At 53.7% G+C, this 20939-nt stretch overlaps 4 protein-coding genes across 4 annotated transcripts; 1 reads left to right on the forward strand and 3 right to left on the reverse strand.

Moving 5' to 3' along the window:
- Positions 1-604: 604 nt before the first annotated feature.
- Positions 605-1291, reverse strand: BDZ83DRAFT_569413 (uncharacterized protein; the record flags this gene model as incomplete). The annotated part of the gene is made up of 1 exon (XM_060504192.1): positions 605-1291. One exon carries the CDS (start codon positions 1289-1291, stop codon positions 605-607), a length of 687 nt encoding a protein of 228 aa, XP_060369086.1.
- Positions 1292-2610: 1319 nt separating this feature from the next.
- On the reverse strand, positions 2611-5022 carry BDZ83DRAFT_569335 (H+ symporter; the record flags this gene model as incomplete). The annotated part of the gene is made up of 5 exons (XM_060504179.1): positions 2611-3705; positions 3765-4257; positions 4314-4363; positions 4420-4790; positions 4854-5022. The coding sequence occupies 5 exons, from the start codon at positions 5020-5022 to the stop codon at positions 2611-2613; spliced, it is 2178 nt and encodes a 725-aa protein (XP_060369087.1).
- A 3456-nt stretch (positions 5023-8478) lies between these two features.
- Positions 8479-10669, reverse strand: BDZ83DRAFT_607777 (homoserine O-acetyltransferase). Its single transcript, XM_060507450.1, has 3 exons — positions 10364-10669; positions 9789-10179; positions 8479-9735 (listed from the first exon to the last, which is right to left on the reverse strand). The coding sequence occupies exons 1-3, from the start codon at positions 10404-10406 to the stop codon at positions 8658-8660; spliced, it is 1512 nt and encodes a 503-aa protein (XP_060369088.1). The 5' UTR covers positions 10407-10669; the 3' UTR covers positions 8479-8657.
- Positions 10670-11232: 563 nt separating this feature from the next.
- BDZ83DRAFT_90357 (THO complex subunit 2) lies at positions 11233-18973 on the forward strand. The gene is made up of 3 exons (XM_060515993.1): positions 11233-15910; positions 15962-16041; positions 16095-18973. Exons 1-3 carry the CDS (start codon positions 11351-11353, stop codon positions 18754-18756), a joined length of 7302 nt encoding a protein of 2433 aa, XP_060369089.1. The 5' UTR covers positions 11233-11350; the 3' UTR covers positions 18757-18973.
- Positions 18974-20939: the final 1966 nt, after the last annotated feature.

Genomic DNA, 20939 nt, shown 5'->3' on the forward strand with positions numbered 1-20939 from the left:
AAGACCATAGTCGCATGATATACGCCATTTTAGGGTTTAGGGAGTTCGACTTAAAGATGTAATACTGAAAGAAGAAGAGGAGAGATGGTCTAAACTAGATATATATATATATATATATATATAAAATATATGGTGCGTGAATGCGACTTGTCGAGCCTATGCCCCTTACGCGATCAGTCCCAGCGCCTACCAGGCGTATTGCTTTGATGTGATCCAAAGTTAGAAGTTAGGAAGGCAGGTGTGCTGATGTTTCAAATGGAAAGGAAGGAACAGCAGAATCAATGAAACAAAAGATGAAACTTAACGGCGATAGCTGGGATTTTGTCAAGGAGCAAAACGTTGAACGCACCTTTCATATGAATCCATCACGTTAGACCTGTATCGAAAAAGAGCTCCGTCAAACGGAGCCATCTTACGGACTACATCATTAGATAAGCAATTGCAGTGGAAATATCAATGGAAGTACCTTCGTGTACGTGTTTTGAGGCATTTTGGCGAAATCAAGAGTTCATGCTATGCTTTTACGACCATTCCTCTCCTTGTGCCCCAAAAAAGCAAAACCCACCTCCATAATCCGGGTATCAATCAGTCTTTTCATCTCCCTTTAATCACCCCTCAAAAGCAGCTCGTGGACCAAGAAGTTCTGTCGAAGCTCCTCCTTCTCCAACCAGTGCTCCTCGACCAGCCGAACCTGCTTGAGCTCACTCGTATCCTCGGTATTGATGACTCTAAGCTGCAGAGCCAAGTTGAGAAGACGAAGGCGGCCCCAGTAGACGACCTTGTCCCAGTTCCAGCCGCCGACGCGCTCCTTCTCGTTGGTGTCGTAGTGCATTCCAACCTCGACCGAGGCCTCCTCGAGAGTGAGGTCGCCCTCGATATCAATCGAAGCGTTGGAGAGCTCGGAGCCGCGGTGACCCTGCTGATCAACCCAGAAGAAGTTGGCGTCAACGTCCTCCCAGCGATCGCCGACTTTCATGCTGACCTTGAGCAGGACAGACTGGCCGGCGCGGCGGTAGCCCGGGACACTGCCGTTCTTGGGCACATCTTGGTTGAGGGTGCCGATGGTGAGGGAGGCCTCGTCGTTGGTGCGCTTGGGGAGCTGGCCCGGGGCCTTGTTTTCCTTGTTGGTCGTCCAGCCCTTGGCGAAGACGCGGTCCCAGAATTCACGGCGGGCGTTGTCGAGAGTTTCGGGGTTGACGGGGTAGTTGCGAGGGATGAGGGCCTGCAGGAGGTCGTCGCACATGCGCTGCTGTGAGGCAGAGAGCTGGCCTAGGCCTACGATGGCAATCATGACGCCCTTTGTTTCCAATGTACTGTAGTGCTGCATATTTAGCCTTTGTATTAGTCTGAATAATTTTGTGCAAATCTGGTGGCTGAAAAGAGTTGTACCGGAAAGACGATTGCACTTTGCGATTGTGTGCCGATTCAGATGCTTTGTTGTGGTGATGAAAGCGTCAAAATGGAAGATTTCGCAAAGTGTGTGGAAGACTTCAGGCAAAGGAGGGAAAGAGCTGCGAAGTGTTTGCAAAAGAAAGCTTTGCCCTGTGTAGTGAGGGATGAAAATTGGGAAAAAGTAGGACAGGTTATTGGGTGGTTGCTGGGACTGTTGACAAAGTCGGACGCGTCTGAGATGCTCTGGGAATACACCCTCACTTCGAATGCAGCAAACCACTCCTGTTTTATGGACCCACTGGAGAATCTAGACGCTCCCAAAATAATACAATTGTCCTGGTGGCCATGCACTGGCAACTTGGTCCACACAAAAGGTGAAGTTCATCCTCAAGACAACCAGAAGGAAGCTCCTTGTTGTGATGCATCGACAATGACTTTAACACTTTTGATACTCCTGAAATACCTCAATCTATCTGAAAGAACTATGAGGAAGTTCTAGACATGGAAGGGGAAGCTAGTAGCGAGTTCATGCTCAAGACTGATCTTCAATTTTCTAACGGCTTGATTGTCTTCCATGAAACAAGATAGTCATCGCAATGTCAAGAAATATGAGCATGGAATGATTGGATTTCCGACTGGGGCATCGGATTTTCAAAGTTTGAAAGCTCGGTATACCGTGTATAAAACTTCTAGTCACCCAGGTCTACCTCATCGACTGGTTGTTTTGCTCAGGCTATGTTCCCTGCGTAACATGTCAGAACCCATACCAAATTACCTTACAACAATTTACTGAAACGGACACCTCAATCTCAAATGAGGTTGGCGAATATAGCGACTTCTTTATAGGAACGATTTGTTCCTTGACCAAGTACATCGAGTTACTCATTGCGATGACAAACAGTTGGACTGCTTTGCGCTTTGTGTCTCAGCCAACTTTTACTTTTCTCATAGGGAGCTAATCAAAGCAATCCCTAGCATACCGTGGCATGTCTATGAACGCCAGTCAATGTTAAAAAGATCAAAGGTCGGGTCATAAAACTTGTAGAGCGAAACTTGAATCACCGCGTGGGCGGTCTTGATGCCATAATCATACACTATTTACGGTAGCCAGACAGTTCTATATCCAGCGAAAGGTCGTCATCATGAAAATCCCTCATTTTCCATCCATGGGAGGTTGAACCAAAAACCGTACGCCCGCTAATTGCCTTTTAAATCCCATCACGCGCGGGAATCCCGCCTCAGGAGGCTTCCCACGTCGTGTAACTTGACGTTCTCCATCGGCTGCGCCCCGCGATCCACCCGACCCCACCCGGCGCCCCATGTCGGGAAAACGCCGGCAGCCGCGGGATCGGTGGGCATCTGCTCGTCAGCGGCGCCCATATTTCTCCCAGTGTATGCGGAAGAAACACCGCTGTTTCGTATGCTCATAGCGTACTCGTCCGTTCCACCACCGATGCTGCTGCCGCTGCCGCCGCCACCCCTTTCTCTCCGCCTCTTGCGCCAGAACCGGGTCTGACTCCTTCTCCTGCGCTCTTCCTCTGCAAGGAGGTCGGGCGACGTCATGATCCCTACACGTGCTGCTTTTACGGTGCTTGTCCTCGGATAGTGGAACCCTGCGGGATGACCGCCGCCGAAGGGATTCCACTTCGATTGCGGGCGTGGGTAATGCGATATGCTGCCGTTGCGACCGCGGTTGTAGGATGTTGGTGTCTCGCCGGCAAGTTCTTCGAGGGTCATGCCCTTGGTCTCCGGGATGAGTAAGGATGACAGCATGCCGAGAAACATGAAAAGTGCGAATAGCTCCAGGAGACGGTCGAGCCAGGGCGCGCAGTGGTCGCCGTGGCAGTCGCCAGGGACGTCTTTTGCGAGCAAAGGGATGCTGATAACCTGCGCCAAGATAGCACCAACTTTTCCCATCGCTGCAGAAATTCCGTGTCCAGTAGAACGGTATCGGGTCGGAAAACATTCGCCAGGAACGATAAATGTGGTAGTGTTGGGGCCAAAGTTGAAGAAGAACTGGCCAGTGATGTATAAAGTGAGAAAGACAGCATCGGTCAACTGATGGAGTAGGAAGCCGAGCACGCAGAAAATAACGGTGAGCATAAAGAAGCCCATAATCTGGATGGGTTTACGGCCGAGGGTGTCGATGGTGAAGACGGAAACCCAATAGCCAGGGATCGCACCTGCGCACGCCAAGATGATCAACCCTACGGCTTGGTTGTGTAGTCTCTTGTAGAAATTGGCTCCGTCGGCATAGCCAATTGTTTGCAGCACAACGGTGCTATTCAGCCCGAGACCATAAAAAGCCAGATCCTGTTCCGTACATCAGTATGCCTAGACCGAGTGATTTCTTCGATTGTTGTGTGACTCACCAGGAAGAACCAGGAAAAGGCAGTGCCCAAAAGCATTTTAAAGTGCTTCCATTGCGTGAAGTATGCCCAGGCATCAGGCCAGGATGCCGCCGGAGTGTTGTAACCGGGACCGGTCTCCTTCTTCATCTTGAACTGTAAATCCGTATCGTAGTCACCCTTTGACTTGCTCGCCATGTACGCTCGAATATCCGCGTCGGCCTTCTCGACGTCTTGCTCCACGTCAAAGGTGTACCGAGGCGTCTCTGGGATCGTGATTCGGTAGTACAGTGCTATGCAGGCGGGCACGGCGCCCATGCCGACAATGATGCGCCATGAGCGGTCGGCAGCAAGCTGGCATCGTGAGTGGCAGTCGCCGAGAGTGTGGACGTCGAGGTAGGAGTCTTTGAAGGCTTCGGCAGTGACTAAGGCCACGACGGCCGCACCGAGCTGACCCATGCCTTGCATCGAGAATACAGCCGCAATCATGGCTCCTCGCCATCGGGTTGGCGCAAACCTGTGGACCGCGTCAATTCCAATTCTTGGAAATTAACGGCCTAAGACCCGACTTACTCTGATGTGATAACTGAACTGAGCGGATAATCACCTCCAATGCCGACGCCCTTGGTGTCGTTAGCAGTGGCATAGGAACAACAACAGCAACATATAAGGCACTTACCATGATGACCCTCCAGAAAATCATCAGTCCAGTGAAGCTAACCGATTGACTCGGAGAGACCAGGGCGGCGCTTAACGTCGCCAAGATGATGATTCCAAGTTCCACACCATACATCCTTCTTCTGCCAAAGACGTCGGCCAACCAGCCGAACACAATTTGGCCGACAATGATTCCAGCACTGGTTGAAGCCTTGAGAGCCGAGTTTACCGGACCCGGCAGTTCGCCATTGTTACCGCCATAGCCATGCGCACTCGATTCAGGAGGCCCTTGCCAAAACACTACGCCGAGGAGGGTGGTAATGAGGTTGATGGCAAAGATGTCGTATGAGTCGAGGAAGAAACCAACACCCGCAACCAGGATAGCTCTTACGTCTGCGGTTCAATGTCAGTCTTGGTTGAGAAGCGCAAAGCGCAAAAGGTTCGGTGCAGACTAACGGTACAAGCCAAAAGGAACCTTGTCAATTTCACTCAGTGCCAATCGTCTCCTCAACGAGGGGTCTGTAATGTGAGAGTAGTCGTTTGCAAAGTTGTGAAAGGCCTTGTTGCCTCCATTCGTCCGCCGATGAATCCGTTCCGTGGACGGGGTCATCGGCGGCGGTAACATTTCGTCCATCTTGGGAGAGTGGCGTTGTTGAAAGCAAGAGTTTAATGCAGAGGTCGTCGCAATGGCAATGTTGCCCGGTCTATGTCGCCGTCGTCCGCCCAAATGCCATTGTGGAGTTCCTTAGTCCGTGGGGTGGGCAGCTCTCGATAACCCCCAATTCCTTTCTCCAACCCAAAACTTCGTGTCCTTCCGTCGTCGAGGCGTATGCCGTCGCTTAGGTCCGTAGCTGGTGTGTCTCTGAACCGGGAATCTCTGATGTTCGAGTATCGAGAGTCAACGCGATCGTGGCTGAATTTGTTGGATAACCACAGGCTCGGCTAAGGTTTGGGCGACTCGATCTCAAATGCGCGGGGCGTGAAGGGTGTAGGAGAGTTTAAAGGGAAACGCCTGAGTGCCACAGACATGCATACCACACATATATTCCGCCTGATCCGTTCTTACAAGACCTCTGCAATGGGGCGAGGGGCTGAAGTTGGGTGACAGGGGCTCGGCAGGGCAGGCTCATGGCAGGGGGATGCTAGTCAAAAGGGGGGAGGGCCCGCGACGTGGCCGATTGGATGAGTGGAAGGGATGAGCATGGACGTAAAGAATGTCCGTGTATATTGTCAGTACTTCCTTCCTCTGACCTCACAGTATGCAGTAGCGTATTGAAGATAGCCGTTTGAATACAAAGTCGGAGAGTTTGCAAAGACGCAAGAGGAGATTGGTCGGTTACTGGGGAATGCAAAGATGGGGGCGGAATGGGTGGAACGATTGTAATGTTAAACAAGGTGATGGTTCGCATCTGTCACCGTGTCACGTCCGGTTTGTCAAACCGATCCCGGATCCGGTTGCAGCCAACACCGTCTAAGGAAAGGGAGCCATAAAGCTAATCGCCCCAGAGAGAGTGTGTGTGGGTGCGTACTGTATCCATACGGATACTGGGAGGAAGAGACAAGATAGAGTGTGAATGGGTGGCCGGGCAGAAGAAAGTTTGTCTGCGTTTTAAGCCAAGGGCAAGAGTCCGACCCCGATGAACAATGTCTCAACTCATGGCACTAACAAGAAACATCGAATGAAGCAGGATGGGGGAAACATACTTTTTGTCTCTGTCAGAATAGGCGACGAGATGAACAAAAGCAATCAAGACCAGGGCCGTATTATTCATGGTTGCAATAAGGCACCTCGTGAGCCTGTAAAAGGGGGGAACCGGTTGCTAACGGTCAGGCAGCAGACGACGGATGCAAGTTGCAGGCTGCGATGCGATGCGATGCCACGTGCTGTCGATAGCCGTCTGGTACGGATTTCTGCCTCGGTGGGGCGCCGGTGGAGAACGTTGAAGAATGAACAGGCCCCCAGCCGTTGGTAGACTTGCACATCATTTTGCTAGTTGCCTTTTGGTTTGTGTTCTGGTCTGGGCCCTCCTTGCTGAAGTGGTAAAGCTCTTCGCATATGCGGACGTGGCTGGCGATGAAGACGGAAAAGGTGAGGCAGCAAAAGCTTACAAGGATAATTTTGGGAAACAGCGATGAATTTGAATTGAGACGAGGAACAGAGCGAGCGATATGACGGACTGTATCCATCCATAAGGAAGGTTGGCTCCAAACGTCAGACGGGCGCTCTTGCCAGGCTCACTGAACGATGCATTATCAGGTCATTTCTAGGCAATTTGGGAAGGCAGGTGCAGCCCAGAGTATCCACTTTCCTTCTCCACCATTTAACAGCTTTAATCTAGTGCCTTCCACCTTCCACCTTCCAAGTTCTGAATGAGTGTCTGACTCTTTCCGTATGCATTGGGCGACGCTGGGCGCGACGGATCTGGCAGGGAAGACGCTCTTCATGCGGGTGGCTCTTTCCCTAGCCAAGTTCCCAAGAATCAACGTCGCCCCCACCGCGATCCTTCCAGGTTCCCAGACTTCGACTCGGGAGAGCAGGGGTGCTCCTTCTAGAAGGACGCTGGAATGCCGACCACACGGAACTCTTTTGACGCAGTCACCCAAACGGCACCTCCAATGTCCCATTCCTTTTTGTGCATCTCTTCCGCACAGGAATTTCCGACGTCGCATCAAACACGTTGAAAACACGTCCAGTCTCTTTCGGTCCAGATCAACGAACCAAATGCTGCTCTCTGTCTCTCCATTGACCACCTCTCACCTGACTGGCACACCGAGGCTCGAAATGCGGGCAGACGCCTACCTTAGGTACGCGTATAGCAACGGCTATTAGGACGATACGTATTGACATGGCCTCTCTGCCAATTTCCTTCCCTTATAATTCCCTCTCTCACTGGTAGCCCGTAAGCCTCACTCGCGACACTTAATTACTTAATTACCCCCCACGGTCTCCAGATCTGCCAGTGCACTCGCTTAGCTCACCGGGTAGGGGATGAGGCAGGGATTCCCCGAGCCAATAACAGGGATTCCCTATTGCACGTGGACCCCGCGACACCGAAGTGACTCTTTTGTAGAGTCTTCTGTCCACGTCCAACGTCCTCAGATGTTGAAAAAGTCTCGAACAAGAAGAAGGGGGGAGGAGAAGACTGCATTTCATCACCGCCGAGCGGCCAACGCGTCTTTCGGCGATATGCCGGTCAGCCTTTGGACGAAGCTGTCGCACCGCACCGTACACACTCACCTGATTTCTACTGTCCCCTGAAATGCCGCTTATCCGGACTACGGTCTATCCGTCTTTACAGCGGTATTCTTGGCACACCACCCTCACCACCAGACAAGCTCATCGTCTCTTGTTGTGGCGATAGAGTTCGGTTTCAGTACCTTTATTCTTCCCTTACGGCTGGCTTAAATATTTAGTATGGACGAGTCATCTACGTCTCTTCAATAGCCGTTCAAACCCCTCGCTCCGTCATTCGTCCTTTGCAAGCCCTCCGTACGCCACAAATAGGAACTCCTGCTTAGCTTTCAGGCTGCCTAGAGTTTACTGCTGCACTCCCGTTCATGGGAACTGCTCCGGCGACGTTCTGGAGGGGGGAGCGGCAATGATTGGGATTTGAGGTTTCCTGGGAAGCAAGGTTGCGAAATCTTCCGCGAGCCTCCCCGAGAACGAGATAGGTATATCTATCGTGCGCCCGGTCAGCAGCCCGCTTAAAGAGTCTAAAATGCCAAGCTGCGGAACCGCATTCCATCAACACGTACTTTGGTTTTCAGACAATGGGAACGAATAGCTCACAAGACTCCGTGCCCGGCTCCCTAGACGACATGCTATGGGTAAGACGAGGCTGCTAGTGAGAAGCTTCGACACCGATGAGCTGGAAATTGTGGTTTGAGGTCGTCCGTGAGAATGATGTTCTCGGTCCATCTGCAGGGACCAAAGTCTCCGAAACCACAATCCAAGCTATACGGCCGAGTATGGCAGGATAACATTAGGTAATGCGGCATTATTGTCAGCATGAGCTTCATTACACTCATGTTCCACTCAGTAGTCCAGACTTCACAATCACGTCAGCGGGACGACTGAAGGCACTGCATGATCCAAACCCAAAAATTTCCCCATCTATTTCCTTGATCGCTGAGTTGTTGAAAAAGACTCCAGACCTGTTGAAACAAAAATAACCCATGAAAAGAGATTGAGAGAGTCTGCCCGTTTGGTCCTCTCTACCTATGCTGCACACCCATTTTTTCACTTTCCCCCCCTTTTTGTTACCAGGCGGTAATATCCTCCACCTCAGCCTCGCCAAACGTACTGCTCTTAGTCAGCTGTCCAACGCCAACCTCCTCCACCTCCTCCCCTTGCTTCTCCATGATATCCGGCAGCGTCTGCTTGAGGAAATCCAGCACGTAGCGGTTCACCTGCTCGAACTGGAGCAAGAAGGCGTCGTGACCCTCGGGGCTGTCGATGCGCTCGAGGCGGGCGTTCTTGATGTGCTCGGCGATCTCTTCCTGCTCGGCAAAGGTGAAGAGGCCGTCGCTCTCGATGCCGAGGACGAGGGTGGGCTGCTCGATGAGGGCGAGGGCCTCGGCGATGGTGGGCGCGCGGTCGCGGGAGACGTCATGGGTGTCGAGCTTGCGGGTCATGGCGATGTAGCAGTTGCTATCGAAGCGCTTGACGAACTTTTGGCCTTGGTAGCGGAGGTAGGATTGCGCTGAGAAGTAGGTTGATGTGGGGAGCTTGTCTCCTCCGGTCAGGCTGTCTGTTGTCGTTGTTGCTGTGGTCGTCTGGGGTCCGTGGAATTGGGGGTCCAGTGACTCCGGGACAGCTGCCTCCGCCGCTGCTGCCGCGCCGTTGACGGGCGTTCCCTCTGTCGTGCTGCCGCCCTGGCTGTTCTGCCTCGAGAGGCCGATGCGCTTGACGTTGTGCCCGTCGTTGTGAATGTGAAAGTGCGCCTCGGACGGCGTGCTGGGTCTGGGCCGCTCGCGGATGATTTGCCGCCTCGACGGGTCCGGGATGTTGCGTCCGAACCGGGACTCGAAGGAGTTGCGGCTGCGGTAGGTCAAGAGGGCTGACATGCGGGCGGCGCCGAGACCCGTGGAGGGCGGGTCGTCAAAGGGATAGTAGCCGTCGTCGTACTTTGGGTCGGCGTAGATGCTCTGGCGCTGGGCTTCGCCCCAGCTGATGCCCCAGGCGCTGTGTCTGCTCGAGGTCGCGATGGGGACGACGCAGCGGATGTAGTCTTTGCCGAGGTAGGCCCATTCCAGCACGAACATGCCGCCTAGTGAGCCGCCGATGACTGCGGCGATTTGCTTGACGCCGAGGTCATCCAGCAGTAGCTTGTGAAGGCTGTGAACATGTCAGTCCTGCATATCTGGATACAGCGACGGGGCGTGACCTACTTGACATCGTCACGGATCGTGGTTAAGGGGAACTCGGGTCCGTAGATGCCCTTCTCGGGATCTCCATCCTTGGCCGTGACAGGACTCGCGGTGCCGTACGGGCTTCCCATGGCGTTCATGCATACGATGAAGAACCGCGATGTGTCAAAGGCTCTGCCAGGTCCCCCGAGGAGAGGACCCCACCAGTCGCTGACGTCTGCGCTGCCAGTCAAGGCGTGGCAGATAACCATGGCGTTATCGCCATTGGGCGAGAGCTTGCCTCTGGTGGTGTAGGCGACGGGAACATTGTGAAGAATTACTCCCGATTCAAGAGTGAACTCAGGGATGATGGCGAACTGTTGCTCCGGAATCAAGGTAGCGAACGGATTCTCAGGCTGCGTTTGGGTTCTTTCTTGCGGGTATTCAGCAACCGGTCTCATTACTTGATAAGAAGAACATTCTCATAACATTTCAAGGTGGGATTACAGAGCAATAGAACAAGAAGTGAGCCACTTAGCTCGCATCGAAGAGGTATATGATGTGATTAAGACGAATCGAGAGGCAAAACGACACTCCCAGGCTGGGAATAAACTGACCGTACTTCGGCTGAACGCCGTTCTGTAAATTTTGTGCAGCCATCCCGATCTCGGAATGAACGAGGGGCGGCGATCGGGATGCGAACTGTAGTCTGGATGTCTTCAATTGAAGATACAAACAGGCCTTGAATAAGGTAGAACAAGGGTAATGTTACTGGGAGTAAAGCCCCTCCCTGATGGCGAGATATGCGAGATATATGAAGAATCTGGGGATTCCGCTTGCTCGATGTGACTGTATGACTGGTCAACGTTCAATGAGGGCAGCCAAGGATTTGCGCCGAAAATGGCGTAATGACTGGCAGCTTTGCCGGTATCTTAATCGCAGCCGTTATTTCCACGGCGAATTATTGGCCGCAGGGGATTGATGAGTCAGCCGAAATCCGGTCAATTGGGAGTCAGACAGCTGGCAGGTTTCCGGGGCCGATACGCTATAATCACCCCCTGTACATTTATGCGTAGCCAATCCAAAACCCCCAGTTGGTGAATGCCCCATAAAAGAAAAGCTACTCAGGTACTTAGTACCTTCCTCCGGTACCTTCCACCTCACAGCCTTCCTCCGTGAGGCTGCTACCCGTTTTCAGTGAAGTGGATCTCAAGCTCGCTCGACTCTGGAGTTGCAACTGCGTCTTCACGCGAGAAATCGTTCATCGTCACCTTTCTGTCGCCAACCCCGAAAATCTCCGACTTTGGAGCGCGACTCTTTCTCGCAATCGCAGCAGCTCTATTTCTTTTCGTCGAAGCGATTGCTTGACCCAACCGATTGTACTAACTATTTCAATTTTCCTTCTGCACGGCATTCGCTGAACAAGCTACACGCGACAAGCTTCCGAATCCTTTCAACCGCAAGGCATCTCTCCCCTCCATCTCCAAACGCGCGCGCAAATTAATCGTCTGCCATCTTACTGACTCTGGCGACGTACAGGCTGGCTTCACCGAGACAGCGCGATACCCAAATGATACCTTGAAGAAACCCGCGACGAGAGCACGATGCCTCCTAAACGCAAGGCTCGTGGTGGCCCTGCAGGCGAAGGCGGCAGACCCTCACCCCATCGACCCGGAGACATGCCGCTGGGCCAGCGCGAACGAGATTTTTCAGAGGGCGGAGGCAGAGGCGGCCGCGGTGGCAGAAACACTAGAAGAAACGATCGCCGGGATTCCGCCCAGGGACAATCATCACATCCTGGTACCCAGTCGGCAAGCGCTTCCCGCGTCACGTCACCGACTGTTCCTCGCCCGCCCGCTACCCCGTCGCAGCCGCAACATCCTGCACCGATTGCAACAGGACCACCTTCGGCACCGATTTCGCATCCGCCTTCCCCTGTACCGACAAGCTACTGTTATGAGCATCTCACCGACGAGGCGATCACCTCATGGGAAACTGGCAGCAGACAAAAGCTAGTCACACATGGAGTCGACTCACGGTCGGATGTGGACATCGAGGAGCTGGCCGCCATCTATCAAGAGTTTATCCGTGCCGTTATTGAGGGGCGGCTGTCACCTGTGGATGCTGGCGCTTGCATGAAAGAGATCCTCGGCTCGGAATCGCAAGAAATGATTAAGGAGTCTTTCTCGTTCGAGCCTCACACTCTCTTTCTCGATACTTTGTCCATCATCTTCGACAATGATCGCGGTCTATTCAGACCTCAGCTCCGCGACTTCATTCAAGCAACAGGCGTCTCGTCCGAGCTTGTGCGCCAAACTCTAGATGCTCAGCTTCTTCAAGATTTGGGCATGATCCGCGAGACCTTCGTCAAGCTTGGTATCAGGCGTGCGACAAATCTTCTGTACCGACAAGCAAATTACAACCTACTCCGCGAAGAGAGTGAAGGCTACTCCAAGCTCATGACTGAGCTCTTTACAACCAGTAGCTCGGAGCCCCCGTCTGCCGAAACGGCCCATGCAGCTTTCGAGCGTCTCAAGGGCCTTATTGGAACTTTCGATCTTGATGTTGGAAGAGTCCTCGACGTTACACTCGATGTCTTTGCAGCAGTCCTCATTAAGCAGTTCCGATTCTTCATCAAGCTTCTTAGAGTCAGCTCTTGGTGGCCGAGCAATCAGAACCCTGCTTCTTCAACATACGCAGGTGGCCTACCTCCCTGGGCTCTGCCCGACTCGTCACACTGGATGACCAGCCAAGAAGTCGAACTTGAGAGTGCCGAGTTGAGGCGCCAACGCGATATCGAGTTCTGGGACCGAGCTCGTGAGGTTCATCTTGATGCATTCTTTCAGCTTGGAGGAAGACAAGTCACAGGCGACCACCTTAAGTTGCTTGAAGAATCAGAGTCTGCATCCGAAGCCGAGGTCAATGCTGCTTCCGCATGGATGAAGCTGACAAAGACCCTCCCGCCTCAGGGAAACCGGACCGCTGCCCAGCTGCTTGGTTTCAAGCTACGATTCTACGCCTCCGATGCCAGAGATCCCGATGATGTCCTGCCAGCTAATCTGCTTTACCTTGTCGCGCTTCTCGTCAAGGTTGGCTTCATGTCACTGGTCGACATCTACCCACATCTTTGGCCTCTTGACGAGGAGATGGAAGCCATGAGAGAAAAGAAGATGAAGGAGCTAGACGAAAAGGAGAGGCAGAGCCGACCTGGCGCCGCACAAAACGCCCTACTTATGGCGGGTGCTTTGCCTGACGACAGCGCACCGCCCCCCACGACTCGTACTCGAGCCGTTGCAGGAAAAGCAGATGCGGAGTCCAAGACAGACGCTGCTGCAGATGAAACAGAAAAGCTGCCAGAACCCATGGAGCAGAAGGCCGCATTACTCATCTGTCTTTTGACCATTGGCGCCATTCCTGAATCCCTTTTCATTCTTGGCCGCTTCCCTTGGCTACCAGAAGCCTATCCTGAAGTTCTGGAAAGGATTCATCGCATTCTTAACTACAGTGTGGAGAAGGTCTACCAAGAAAGTCGACCAACTCCCGTCGGCTCGGCTGAGCCCGCCTCGAAACCGATTGCCGACATTGACCAGAGTGGTGTACCCAAGGGTTCCGTGAAGCTCTCCACCTTGCCAGTCAAGAAGTCTATGAGATGGCCCTTCCCCGACGGATTCGACGGCAGAGACCAGCACTACAGATTTTACTGGGACGAATGGGCAGACAACGTCCCAGTGTGCCAGACTGTCGAAGACATCTTCACATTGTGCGACACGTTCCTGAATCTTTCCGGCGTGAGCATCGGCAAAGACCCTGCGTTACTTGCCAAGTTTGTCAGCATCGGAGCGAAGAGCTTGGCGGAGGACCGCTCCCAACAAAACATGGACCGGTGGCAAGACCTCTTGCGGCGCATTCTGGTTCCTGCTCTCAGCATGACCAACGCCAATGCGGCTATTGTCAACTCCGTATGGGACCTGCTCAAGCTGTACCCTGTCACAACCCGGTACTCCATCTACGCCGAGTGGTTTGAAGGCCAGGTTTCCCGATTGCCGGCAATGAAGGCAGCCTTCACTCGCACTCGCGTGGAAACTAGAGGCGTGATGAAGCGCATTTCTCTCACAAATCTTAGCGAGATGGCCAAGTCGCTGGCCAAGACCAGCTACTCGTCGCCAGGCATTGTGTTCAAGGAGGCTCTAGGCCAGATTGAGGCCTACGCAAATCTCATCGAAGCCTTTGTTGAGTGCGCCAAGTACTTCACTGATTTGGCCTACGATGTCCTGATCTGGTCTCTCGTGAGCTCCATGGGTGGAAAGCGAAGCCGTACTCAGGAATCTTCCATCCTGCTGACCAGCAAATGGCTTCAAGCCCTTTCCAAGTTCGCCGGCAAAGTCTTCAAGCGGTACTCCATTCTAGACTCGACACCTATACTTCAGTACGTGAACGATCAACTCTTCCAGGGCAACTCGACCGACTTGATTATTCTCAAAGAGCTGGTGTCGTCAATGGGAGGTGTTGTGCAAGTTCTTGACTTTACCGACGATCAAATCTTAGCCATGTCTGGAGGAGAGGTGCTGCGACGCCAGACACTGCTCAGTCTCCAAGACAAGCGTTTTGAGTCGACTCGCAGCGCCAAGCGCCTCATGCAGTCTCTTGTCGACTCAAAACTCGCTGGACGTCTGCTTATCAACGTTGCTCAATACCGACAAGCTGCCATCTACAAGCTTCCCGACGATGAGGCGCACATCAAGTACATCGGCTCGGTCATCGATGACAGCCATCAGATCCTGGTTCAGTATCTTGATCTTCTACGAACCAACCTTGAACCTCACGAATTCGAGGCATTGGTGCCTGCAATCACCATCCTCATGGACGAGTTTGGACTCGACGCAAGCCTGGCGTTCCTCATCGGTCGTGAGGGTGTCGCGTACGACATGTTCACCAAGAAGCAAGACCCCGCGATCGCTATCGACTCCGACGGTGACTTGTCAATGAGCCAAGATGCGCCCGAGGCAAAAGATGCCGCCGGAGAGCCGACTGAGGCAGAGGACAAGAAACCGACGCCGGCAGAGGTTCGGGAGAAGGCAAAGAAGGATGCCGGACGCCAGATCCATGAGGCGCTCGACCCCATCGTTACGTCAATGAAGTCCATAACCCCAGGTACATCATGGACCAAGCTCAGCCCAGAGTTCTATGTCCTCTTCTGGGCTCTACAGCTCGGTGATATCGAAGTCCCAGCTGCCAGCTACAACAACGCTCACAAGCGACTTTCGAACCTGAAGAAAGAGCTCGATAGAGATCGCTCTGATATGAGTCGCAGCGGAATAAACAAGAAGGAAGCGAAGAAGGCTGAGCTGCTGAAGATCAGTAACGAACTGCCAAAGGAAGCGGATCTCCAGATGAAGCGAGCCCGAGTCGTCCGAGATTACATGACGGATCACATGGAAACCTGGTTTACGGTTTTGTCGGAGAAGCTGAACGGTCTATCCGATGCGATCCTCGAGCAATGCTTGCTTCCACGACTAGTGCTCTCCGCTAGCGACGCTGAGTACTGCTATGTGTTCATCAAGAAGCTCCACATGCTTGGCGCACCCAAGTTCCGTCTGAAAGCATTGTACGACCGGCTATTCTGCGTCAACAGGCTACGTGCCATGATCTTCACCTGCACAGTCCGCGAGGCAGAGCATCTGGGCAGGTTCCTCAACTGCATCCTCAAAGACTTGGCTAGGTGGCATCGTGACACGAACGCTTACGACAGAGAGGCGGTCGGCAAGCGCAGCTTCTTCCTCGGGTTTGCTACCGAGTTCGATGACAAGGGACAGCCATCATCTTATTATGATCATGCGCAATTCCGCGACATCTTGTACGGGTGGCACAGCAAGCTCAACTTGGCATTGAAGTCATGTCTTGCCGGCATGGAATGGATGCACATCCGTAACGCCATGACAATTCTCAAGGCGGTTCTCGACCACTTCCCAGCAATCACCTTCATGGGCACACAGTTCATCGATCAACTCAAGACAATTACAGATCGTGAGGCAGCTTCGAAGAGTGCGTCTGCTGGTGAGGAGGGACATCGCGTTGATCTGTCAGTCGCGGCGCAGGGTGCTTTGTCAGAATTGCAGAGAAGGAAGGACAAATGGATTATACCCGCCGGCTTCCGCCCGAACATGGTAAGGCAACAAATCAAGCAGGGAATCAGGATGTTACTAACCGTTGTGAAGAATGGCGGAAAGGCCAAGGACGAGTCGACATCAACCAGTTTGCGCCCGACCGCGACTGAATTCCAGCCTAGATCAGCCAGGTAGGTTTGCCTAGAGGACGCATTTCAGGGGTAAAACTAACATTTGTTCGTAGAACCGCGGCAGAGCAGGAAGACGGCGAAGTCAAGGACGGCGAGGTCAAAGACAGCAAAGATGTTGAATCCCGATCAGCAGCACCCTCGGCGCCAGCCACGCTTACTCAAAAGGATCCCAACTTGCCTCCCAAGCCCTCGGCCTCGCAGCCGGACACAGCAAAAGGAGGCTTCCCGCGTGGCGACATCGGGTCCACCACTTCGAGCAAGCCGCCAACACCAAAGCCGGCGAATGCAACGCCCTTACCGAACAATATGAACCACCGAGATGTGCCTAGATCGACTCCTACACCCACGGGACCAGACAGAAGTGCGCACAACCTGCCCAAGCGACCAGACGTTCCTATCCCTGGCCATTACGGTCGTACTCTTTTCACTCCTGACGCTTTGCCAGACCGGGTCCGAGAACCGAGAGATGCACGAGAGCCTCGCGGTCCCAGGGATACAAGAGAGCCTCGAGATACCAGAGATCATAGGGACCCACGCGAGCCCTCGAGAGAACCTAGATTCGCCGAGCCATCACGTCCCGACCGCAGTAGAGACTTTTCTGGACAAGACAGGAGAGGACCAGATGCTCCCCCTAGAGAACCTGGTCGCCTTTCCGAGAAAGATTGGCCTTCGAGACCGGACTCGCTGCCCGCTCGTCGCGATCACGGGCCCCATGAGCGCGAAGGTCGTCCCTCCCGAGATAGAGTGCCTCCAACAAATGGACGTGTGTCTGAATCGGGAAGACTGTCTAGAGAACCTGCTGTCGCCACCCCGCCATCTCAACCTACGCAGAAGCCAGCGGAGGATCCTCCTGTCAACCCTGCTCGTCTGGCCTTGATCCAAGGAGACCAGCCTGGTAGGTCTAGCCGCTCAGACCGCCCGCCTAGATCATCAGACACAGACCGGAGGAGCGGCCGGGGACCGCGCACCCAGGAGACCCAAAGCCACGAGCAGCGGGCTTCTGACCAGCGTGCCCCCGAGCCTGACCGTGCCGAATTGATCAACCCTGAACGTGCTGCTCTGATCGGTGAGCCACGATCCGAAGCGCCAGCCAGGCCGACAAGGGATGAGCCTAGAGACCGAAATGCACAACGAGGTCATTCGCCCAGGAGAAGCGGCCGATTCAATCAAGAGGCACCGGCAGAGCCTGCGAGGGATGACAGACATGGCCGTTCTCATCACTCGGATCATCGATCCTCTGGGAGAGAGACGCATGTAGAGCCTCCTGCCTACAACCCTAGAACAGAACGGATAGGCGACAGGGACGGTGACCGGTCTGGCCAAGACAAGAGCAGAGACGCATTCTTGGGTCCTGGTCGAAATTCTGAACCTGATCACAGCCGCACTACACACCAGGACCAGAATTACGGTCGTCTGAACCCAATCCAGTCGGTAGTTGCCCCGAACGAGGTTCCACTGGGACCCCGGGGTCGTGGCCGAGCTGCCGCCCGAGGTGGATCCGCAGGTATCCCGAACTCACGATCTGATGGTCGCTTCCCGAATGCAGACAGCCCGGCGGCGCCCGAAGAACGGCATCCACCAACAGGTCCGGCCTCAGGCAGGGGACGTCGTAATCAGTACGAGTCTAATCCGCCCGTCAACTCTCCGTCTGCCATGACACCGACCCCAGCAGCACACCCCGATCGCGCACGTGCTATTAACTCGGGCCCGGCAGGCTCACCCACTCCAGCCTCGGGGGGTCCTGCCTTGGCTCCTGGTATTCACCCTGATCGACTGGCACAGATTGCTCCACCACCGCCTCCGCCTCCTGGACAGCCACAAAGTCACGGTCACTCTCGGCCGCCTCTGCCCCCTATTAACACACCAGACCGCCCGTCAGGAGGTCAAGGTAGCAACAACCGGACACCGACAGGCAATTTCCCAGCACCTACCGACGGGGTGCCGTCAGGACCGGCATCGAATGATCGAGGTCGCAGCGGCGGCAGTCGTAGACAGCTTGCGGGTATCAATAGCACTTTGCAGCAAGCACAAGCCAACATGCCTGAAACCAACAGAGGCACTAGTATCCGAGGGCGTGGTGTTGCCAGAGGTAGTATCGCTGGCTCCGATGCTCAGGTTCTGACAGGCGCATCACCGGTGTCTACGCCGGTCCAAGAACGCCCGAACCCTGTAGGACAAGAAAGAGCCCAAACAAACGGCGAGGATCATCCACAAACCGAACATGATCGCAGCCGTCGCGAGCATCGTTCAGAGCGTGGCCGGCACTCAAGGCGTAGCAGTCGCGAACGAGAACGCAGTCCTGGTCGCGAAAGGGAAGGCAAGGAGCCCCGTGAGCACAGGGAAAGAAGATCCGGGGCTCAAAATCAGTCTTCCACTGGTCGAGACGAACGCGAACCCCGGCGTTCTGGTCGAGAGCCGTCCGGCAGCACTAGGGAGTCGCATACGAACCCTGCCCACGGCAGTAGCCGGGAGAACACAGGAAGCAGTCGCGAAACTCGCCATCGGACCGATCGTGGAGATGGTGGACGTGGAGATGCAGCGACGGGGCCAAGGAACGAAGAGTGGACGGGAAACCCGCGGGGCGCGCCCAGAGGAGGACCTCGCGAGGGAGGTCTAAGACCGAACGATGACCGACGCGAAGATCGAGGCCGAAAGCGTCGAAGCGAAGATGCAGCAGGCTTTCCCAACGACCGAGAAAAGAGGCAGAGACGCTAGGAGCGGGAGCTGATCTTCTGAAGGAATGAAGGCAAGCGAAGTCAACCCTAGGGGGTGAGCGACGAGAGAAAGTTATGTTGTACGGAAGATGCTATGGGTCTACACACGACAATTCGCATAGAATGGACAAGAGAAGAGCCGCATCCCCCGACGAAAGAAGAAACATTCATTACCACTATTTTACAATTGCTTCTATTATTTACAAGTACTGCATTGGAGGATTTCGGTTGCACGACCGCAGTGGTCCAAAGGAAGGGAGACCAAAGTCAATATCAGATACACACACACACTCACACAAAACAATCCACTCTGTATCAAAACCAAACACAACATTGTTCAGAAGAAAAGGAACATCATCGACATTGTACCAAGGCGAAACACCGGGTGGCTGGCTATGCCAGTCTCGGTAAGCCCGCCGCAGCGGCACTTTAGACATGATGCGGCACACAGCCAGCACACATTATGATTTATACCCTCGACACCGAAGCATCTGCTTTTCTATGATACCCCTTCGATGTCTCTTTCCTATATGCTACACGGCCCCCCAAGTAGACGAAAGGGGGGCCCGATGCCGACATCAGACGGCAAACCGTGGTATCCCCATCGCGTACCTCATGTACGCACTGGGAGAAGTGTATATCAGCCCTTTTCGGGCATTGTTAACAGAATCAAAGGGCAGGAAAAAAGGCACTGGGGAATGGGAAGGGGAAAATATTGCATGGCTGTGTGAGCTGTAATATCAGAGCGAATAATAGCATTTTTCAGGTTCATCGGCGGCGTTTGGGGTGGTGACGAGAGGAGGAGGGCTTTAGCATCATAGCATGTTCACGGACTCAGTCGGTCTGAGCTCAAGACCTTTGGTAGACGTGCCCCAATTTTGATCATCTCAATGGGAATGAACTCGACTTGCAATTGTGATTCATACTGCCATCGGCTGCCGTTTGAGGATGATGCAGTCACTCAGTCGTCTTGTGTGATGGCGTTGGAGGGTGTCTCTGCCGCCCCCCTTTACCTCTGCACTTTGAGAAATTGGAGACTTGAAGTTGACATGCATTCTCGGTCGTTGGACTATGCACATATTTCAGATAGCGCTTCCTACAAGGGACTACGCTGGTTCGTGACAATCAAGGCCCCAAAAGAAAGGCGCCGCTTATTCAGTCCAGATTCCGAGCTGTCGATCACCCCACAATTTGTAAGAAGGCTGGCCGGGGCGCGTGGGCGCCGAGATGGATGGAGTAGTACAATACGGATAGAGCATCTGAACACCCAGGAAGAGGTTCAACTGGTTCTGCCCCGGATTTCAAAGACTGTAGCGGCAAATAAGGGCTGACAGTCAGGTTGAGTAGAGTTCTAAGCCCTGTTATCTAGGAACAAGGTTAAAGGGGGTTATCAACGCTGGGGAAATCGTTCGTCGGATCAAGCGAAGAGATTCACGTATTCCGACTTCGAGAAGCTTGAGCTGCCCACCCCGGAGATTGGGGAGGGTTGCTTGGGGGCTTGAGCTTCTCATCCTTGAGTCAGGTTTTTGCTTGACATGACACTGACGGCCTGTCGATCACCCTGTAGTCAAAAATAAAACCGGCGAGTTTAGCTGATTGAGGCTGACTGGGTGACTGGTACTGAGTTGGTGCGAGCGCGGGTTTGCATGAGTCTCTAGTGTCTGATTGGCTGGGTTGGCAAACATACTGCCCATAGTTCTGGAAAGCTCTGGGGACGCCGAACAACTGTAATATAGTAGGACCAAATTTCACCACTGACAATCATTCATGCGTTCGTCTGAAGCCTTACCTCTATGTCCTCTAGAGTCCACACTGCACGTGCCTCATGACCTACCTAATCTCGAGTTTATCGTGCTGTGGATAGGCTATGGAGCACTGGAACTTGAGAAGCGATTGCAAAGGAGTTGCTCGACATCGCAGGCCGCCATCCAGGTGGCATCGAGGGAGTTGATCTTGGAGTTCTGCTGCTAAGATGATTTTTCTCAAGGAATTCCTTCCTTAGTACAAATAGCTGCCGAACCTTTTGAAAGTATTTAGCGTCTCTACTGCTTCTGCCGTACGAGTACGGAGTAGAGTACTGACACGAGGTGTTCTGGCAGGCTTTGGTACGTGCACCCGCACCGCCTCGCCGCCATGATCGGTGTAATTTACAGATTGATCTACACTTTTCTTCAGTGTCCGTGA

Source organism: Colletotrichum acutatum, assembly GCF_030867785.1.
Source record: "Colletotrichum acutatum strain CBS 112980 chromosome Unknown BDZ83scaffold_14, whole genome shotgun sequence".
NCBI classification, from domain to species: domain Eukaryota; kingdom Fungi; phylum Ascomycota; class Sordariomycetes; order Glomerellales; family Glomerellaceae; genus Colletotrichum; species Colletotrichum acutatum.